General features: G+C 34.5%; 2 protein-coding genes across 3 annotated transcripts in view; both read left to right on the forward strand.

Annotated features, from left to right (window-relative positions):
* The first annotated feature begins 180 nt into the window (after positions 1-180).
* Positions 181-2260, forward strand: tsr3 (TSR3 ribosome maturation factor). The gene is made up of 6 exons (XM_024285064.2): positions 181-341; positions 653-863; positions 943-1136; positions 1226-1393; positions 1873-1927; positions 2133-2260. Exons 1-6 carry the CDS (start codon positions 221-223, stop codon positions 2245-2247), a joined length of 864 nt encoding a protein of 287 aa, XP_024140832.1. The 5' UTR covers positions 181-220; the 3' UTR covers positions 2248-2260.
* A 693-nt stretch (positions 2261-2953) lies between these two features.
* The window catches only part of pdpk1b (3-phosphoinositide dependent protein kinase 1b), a 6765-nt gene continuing 2799 nt past the window's right edge, over positions 2954-6919 (forward strand). The window contains exons 1-6 of one of the 2 annotated variants that reach the window (XM_024285371.2): positions 2954-3173; positions 5174-5464; positions 5594-5636; positions 5721-5858; positions 5953-6097; positions 6186-6283. In XM_024285371.2, the coding sequence (XP_024141139.1) occupies positions 3150-3173; positions 5174-5464; positions 5594-5636; positions 5721-5858; positions 5953-6097; positions 6186-6283 (739 nt within the window). In that variant the 5' untranslated portion in view covers positions 2954-3149. Of the gene's footprint in view, positions 3174-3355; positions 3501-5173; positions 5465-5593; positions 5637-5720; positions 5859-5952; positions 6098-6185; positions 6284-6919 lie in introns of those variants that run through there. The other variant, XM_024285370.2, reaches the window with a different exon arrangement.

Genomic DNA, 6919 nt, shown 5'->3' on the forward strand with positions numbered 1-6919 from the left:
GAAAAACGACTAAACTGTATTAGCAGCGGGTTCTAAATTATTCATCTTGGTAAATAATTGGTATTTATTTCGATTTCCGGTTCTATTTTTAGCTTAGTGTCCGTTGGCGGCCATCTAATATCTATGTCCGAAACAAATGCGAGTTATTTTCAGTGCAGTTGAATGTGACAAGATCTACTTTTGACAGCGGATTAGTTTATTTACATAAAGTTGTTTTAACATGGGACGGAAGAACCATGGCAAATTTGTGCGCGCTGACAATAAGGGGAAAGACAAACGTCATAAAATGAAGGGGAAAACTTTAGAGAGTTTTACAGAAGAAATGCACTCTGCTTTCCAAGGTAATTATATAGGGGAAATGTGTTATTTGTTTACTGATGCTTCTAGTCAATATTTTACCTACAATTAAATTCTTAAAGATTGTAAGTACTGTAATGTATATTGTTGTTAGACAAATCTTGATTTATCTACAAATTAAGTATAAATAAATAATAAATATTTTTGTAAAAGTAATCCCATCACCGATTTGAATAAAAAAAAACATTGAATCGTTATTAATGTGCCGTTCATTTATGTTTTGTTGTTTGGCATTCTAAATGAATAAAAAGTGCTGTTCTCTCCGTCATAAAGTGTACTTTTTTATATTTAACAGCAAGTTTTCAGCTAGAAGAAGGAGCAGAGGCTCCACAGGTGAAGCTACCTTGTCCACTTGCCATGTGGGAGTTGGGTCACTGTGATCCGAAACGTTGCACTGGCAGAAAGTTGGTTCGGAAAGGCTTTGTTCGGAATCTGCGTCTCAACCAAAGATTTAACGGGCTGATACTGAGTCCGATGGGTGTGAAGTATGTGACGCCAGCTGACAGGTTTGTGGACTTCCTCTGTTTATGTATCAGAATCTCTTAAATGTTTGTGGTGGAACGTTCTCCGTGGTCCTTTTTGCAGAGAAATTGTCGCTCAGAGTGGACTTGCAGTGATTGATTGTTCGTGGGCCAAACTAGATGAAACACCCTTCAGTAAGATGATTGGAAGTCATCCTAGATTACTGCCGTATCTCGTAGCAGCAAACCCTGTTAACTATGGAAAGCCCTGCAAGTTATCCTGTGTGGAGGCTTTTGCAGCCACATTTTGCATCGTTGGTAAGAATTTTGCTTTGGTTATTTTGAGAATATTAATTAAATTGCTTGCAGACTTCTCTTTATATTCCATTACATTTACACTCGTTCAGGTTTTGAAGAATTGGCGGTGCTTCTGCTGAAGAAATTCAAGTGGGGAAACGGTTTCCTGGAGCTTAATAAAGTTCTTCTTGATCGCTATGCGGCGTGTCAGTCTGAGGAAGAGCTGCTCTCTGTAGAGAAGGAGTTCCTCACGTCCAAACCAGAAGAGGAGGAGCTTGGTAAATTTTGGGGAAATAATCTGGATTTTCATCAAGTTTATCCTTACAATGTGTCTGTGGCTTTAATTGATTGTGGTTTAATCTATTATAGCATCCAGCACTTTCATAAATTAAGTTTAAACTTTCATCTTATGGCTGTTTAGGTTTATTTAGAAACTATTCATCTGTAAAGTTGCTGGATCAAAGATACAGAACTACAAAAATGTAAAGCTTTGCCATAGATTTATGAATGTCTGTGTACATAAGATTGACTGTAAAGCCCTTTGGGTCTTGAAAGTAGTATAAAAGCACCAAATAAGTAAATGCTGTCAACTGTTAACTACTGGTAAATTGATTTTATGCTGGGGAAACAAATCTTTTTTTTATTGTTTTGTTTTTATTTTTATTCTGGAAAAAAGAGCAAAAGTTAAAGTCTTGATCTCTCTGGAATATTTTATAAATTAGATGTAATGAAATCTGTTAATCTTTCTTGTTTGCAGATCCATTTGATGTTAATTCTGGAGTTGAGTGTATGAATCTCAATCGACGTCAATGGTAAACTTCTACTTTTGTTGATGAAAGAAAAGGCTTGTGCGAACTTGGGTATCAGGCTCTAAAACAACCCTGGTCCTCATGCCTGGAAAACGGGCAGTCTCAAAGGATTGGGAAGCACAGACTTAATAGTTACTGTCATTAGTTACAGCAAATGTGTATGAATGAAAATATATAAAAAGTTATTAAAAGTACGTTTTGTGTTTAGTGCTCCTGAAAGTGACGAATCAAGTGAGGAGAGCGACGCCTCAGAAGATGAAGATGAAAAGGAAGATGGCGAAGAAGACTCAAAAACGTCATGCGATCAACAAGAAGAAGACTGAATAAAAATAAATTTAAAAAAAGAATGTTTCTTTTGAGCATTATGTATTTTAGTAAACATTTTTTACACTTCAAAAACTTTGATACTGTTAATTTGTGAGCCATTTGAATTCTGGATTCTGTAGCTGTTATTTTATAAACTATAGTACATAATACAAAAGAAATGTGAAGAATAAAAAAAAACAGATTGGAAAGTAGGGATTGAATCTTTATGCTGAATATTTTTTATTAAAAAGTGTTCTCTGCTTGAAACAATTTAAAATAGATGTTGACTTAAAACATAAAGATCCAGAAAAAAATGAAAATACATTTAAGATTAAACAAAGTAAACAGATTTATTACTTTTTTACAAACATGAATGTTCTTGTCAACTTATTTTTTTTTATTTTATTTAATCAGCTTTATATTGTTAAGTGCTTGTATAGTGATGTCTATTAAATATCAAACATAAAAAATAACTGGCTTTATTATTTGTGTCATCCATTAATACAAATTAGTAAACTGTTATGACTGCATGAGTTTGTTAAATGTTGGGTTTAAAGTATTAAAATAAAAAGAAGTAAAGTTTATTTTTTAATGCACAAGCCTCATCTAAAATGTGAGTCAGACATGAGTAAGAGGCGTGAGCGCCTCGTTCTCCCTGCAGTTAAAAACCTCTAAGCTCGAATAGTTCATACGCCATAACTTATTTGAATATCAACAACCGCTCCTATTTCACTTTAGCCTTATCTGTGTGGAAGGCTGTTAATGTGGCGGGGGCGTACACAGCAGGACTCTCCTCTGCTGTCCTGCGGTAACATTGTTGTGGAACGACGTCACAGCTCAAAAATGAAGGCGCAGAGGCAGCCATTACTGGAGCTTCTGTAATTATTTTATTTCACATAAATATTCGCAGAAAACTCCCATGGCAAGAGCTACAAGTCAGCTGGTAAGTGTGGCTATTTAGAGAGCAGAAGCAGCACGAAGCCGGTATTGAAAATGTGCTGAATGGCAGCTTTGTGATAAGTAGTTACGCTGGGCCTTCATTTGAAAGCAGTGCTAATATCTTTTAGCCTTCACTAGCGGTGTTAGCTTCCGAGTGTTGGCTAACAAAACACTTCGTGTTAAATGTAGTTTTCGTGGTTGTTTAACGTTTTCATCGGTAACTATTTAAACGTGTTTCGATTGAGCTCTGACACGGCACGCTTTTATGTTTAATATATTTGTTTTCAAGTTTTGCAGACGGTTTTCTTCGGACCAGCCACTGTTTGCTAATGTAAGCTTAGATTCGCGCTTCTACTTACCGACCCTGCTTGCTAGCATGCTAATGCTAGCTACAATGCATTCCACCTTTCGTTAGAAGAGAGTTCTCTAACGATAACATCGTGGTGTCTGGTTGTCAACTTTGAAAATTGGATATACATGCTGTTATTGTAACTTATACCGAGTCTGGGAAACGATGTGTCATGAATGGAAGAGTTTTTTTTAGCTACTTGTGTTGGCTTGTTTGCTATCTTTAGCTTACTTGCTGTTAGCGTCAAGTTTGTAACTTGCTGTCAGTGATGGCCGGCATTATTTGACAAGGTAGCAGGAGCTAATGTTAGCCTGCTAGCATGCTTTGGTTGGGGAAGAAACTTTCCATAGGAGAGTTCTTACAACAGTATTAATGATTATGACAGTTTTATCAGACCATGTCTATCATTAAATATATGATTGACCTATCTGTAGGAGTGAATAGAGGTTAATTTGGACTCTTGATTACAACATAGTCAACTCCGGAATAAGCAGCTAAATGGCCACACCTTGGTTTTGAATGAGTAGTAGCTAGGCCAGCTAAATTGATCATCGTTTATTGCCATTTAACTACACATATTTCAAAGGTTATATTAGTAAAAACAAATCGTTTTAAGGTAGTACTTGCTAAATACAATATACACAAATAGTCAGTCGCTATCAACTACTACGATTTGTCATGCAACTTAATGAGTTTCACTTTGTGTACTAGTGCCCCAACGCCTGGTTGATTATATACTAAATATACAATTTGCATTACCATTGCTGTAAAAGCTGCTGCCACTGAAAATGGAACTTTGACAGGTTTTTACGACAAAAGCATAAAGCTTCAATGTGTATTCCTATCAAGGTTGAACTTTGCCCTTCAGTAGTCTGGCATTTAATACTATTTATTTACAAAATCCTGCTAACAGCAATATGTTTTATTGAGCAGATGCACACGTCTATATTTTTTATATACGATATATTATATAAGTATTCACATATTATTTTTGTTGTAATTCATGGAATATTTGTGTGTTCTACTCATTGAATTCTTAAACTTCCAGCCTTTTTTGAGATTTTACAAATATCGTAGTACAGGGGTGTCAAACTCAATCGCACAGGGGGCCAAAATTAAAAACTCACCTAAGGTTGTGGGCTGAACAGGATAAATATTTATTGAACACACTAAAACTTTAAAAATGTAACTTTTTAACATTACTATGAATAAAAACAGGCAGCAATATCATTTCAGAATAAATCAACTTAAACCTTCAATAACTTATTTTACTCTCCATAAAAATATATTTTGTCAAAATTATACAAGTTACAAATGAGCACAAGATAACATCGGTCATTAATAACAAAATAAAATGATCTGCCCCCCGGGCCTTTACTTTGGTACATATTAAAAATTAAAATTTTGAAATATTAACTATTAGGTTGTAAAGGCAAAAAAAGTTGCATTCTGTAAAAAAAAATTGCAAGCGACTAGTAAATGAATAAATCAATAGTATTTTTTTAAATCATTTCTGAACAATAATTTACTTATTTAACTGAATAACAACTTAATATTAAGCTTTTAAAATGTGCTTATTAATTTTGTCTCAAATAATTGAATATTTTAGCCTATTTCCTGATGTGTGTTCTTCTTATTTCCTTATCTTGTTTCAGTATGATGTTGTGCCCATTCAGCCCAACGTTGTCATCTGTTCCTGCTCACATTCATCAATGGTAAGAAACCACCCCGACCCCTGCTCGCCACTTGCTATCCCAGGCGCAAGCAGCAGTCATTGCTCCAGCATGGAGGGCCCAGCTGCAGAGGCTTGTGCTGTAGGAGCGCCTGCAAGCAGCCAGAGCTCAGAGGCCTGCACGCAGCCAGCCAGTCAGCCGCCTCAGCCACGCAAGAAGAAGCCAGAGGACTTCAAGTTTGGCAAAATACTGGGAGAGGGCTCCTTCTCAACGGTATATAAATTTAGTTTTTAATTATATTTTTGTTAGTACATGTTGGGATTCTTTTAAGGGGATGGTTAAATTTGGCCTAAATGTTGCATTTTTTTCACCATCTTCTTTTCATCTGTTTCTGGTTCTCAGGTTGTCCTTGCAAGAGAGCATGCCACAGGCAAAGAATATGCAAGTTAGTATTTTAGCAATCTATTTTTTTTATTATACTGTTAAAAAAATGATCGTACACTTACTAATATGTTTTTCTTTTTTCTAGTTAAAATTTTAGAGAAACGCCACATTATGAAGGAGAATAAAGTCCAGTATGTGAAAAGAGAAAGGGATTTGATGTCAAGCCTTGATCACCCATTCTTCGTCAAGCTCTACTTCACATTTCAAGATGATGAGAAGTTGTGTATCCTTACAACTGAGCATCTTTTACATGAATTGTTTAAGATTTTTGTGTGTCTATATTCTTTAAAATATGTTTCTTAACTGACTTTGTGCAGATTTTGGTCTCAGTTATGCTAAAAATGGCGAACTCCTGAAATACATTCGCAAAATAGGTTCCTTTGATGAGACCTGCACTCGGTTCTACTCGGCTGAAATAGTTTGTGCATTAGAGTACTTGCATATTAAGGGGATAATACACAGGTAAGCAGTTTTCTGATAAGATGTTTACAAAAATAAACTGTATTGTCTATGTTTTCTGAAAGTAACATTTTTATTCTTTTTATTTTAGAGACCTGAAACCTGAAAATATTCTTCTGAGTGAAGACATGCACATCCAAATAACAGATTTTGGAACAGCAAAACAGTTATCATCAGACAGTAAACAAGGTATAACTGCGGCACGGATTTACTAAAATGTTTTAATAGTCAAACAAGGTTTTTTTGTGTGAAACCGATTGATATTTTTTTTTATAGCCTCAGTTTCAAAATTGTAGTTTCAATAAAACTACACAAAGTAGTGACATGTCCTTAAATAACTATTGAATATCTCTTTGTTGCAACAAATTTCTGCTTTTATGGTTATTTAAAAAAGTTTGACCCACTTCAAGATTATTTTATCTTAAAAAATTAGTCATTTTTTTTTTGCTTTTCAAAGGATGTTCTGTATTAAATATTGCATGAATTTATATATTTATAGCTTTAATATCATAACTTAAACTGCCATGAACAATATCAATTTCCAGTCGTAGTGTTCTAGATAATTTGTCACTTAATGTGATGATTATCAGTGGATTAAAATTAAACATTGACTGATAGAAAAGTACTGTATCGATCAGTAATGTAACTGTAATTTCTTAGTTAAGTGTTTAAGGGGCAATAATTTTACCTATGCAATCTAATAATCAAAAGCTTACCTTGATTTTATCAGTGAAAACTTTGTGTCTACCTCTCTCTCTTTCAGTATTTTAAGCACCAACATTTTTAAACTCTATGAAAAAGTATTTTTCATAACAGATTTTTTAT

Source organism: Oryzias melastigma, linkage group LG19, assembly GCF_002922805.2.
Source record: "Oryzias melastigma strain HK-1 linkage group LG19, ASM292280v2, whole genome shotgun sequence".
NCBI classification, from domain to species: domain Eukaryota; kingdom Metazoa; phylum Chordata; class Actinopteri; order Beloniformes; family Adrianichthyidae; genus Oryzias; species Oryzias melastigma.

Excerpts from the sequence above, each read along its gene's own strand:
- tsr3 (XM_024285064.2), top strand. The coding sequence starts at position 221 with ATGGGACGGAAGAACCATGGCAAATTTGTGCGCGCTGACAATAAGGGG. Across the intron at positions 864-942 it reads TATGTGACGCCAGCTGACAG|AGAAATTGTCGCTCAGAGTG; the intron begins GTTTGTGGACTT and ends TCCTTTTTGCAG. Across the intron at positions 1,394-1,872 it reads ACCAGAAGAGGAGGAGCTTG|ATCCATTTGATGTTAATTCT; the intron begins GTAAATTTTGGG and ends TCTTGTTTGCAG.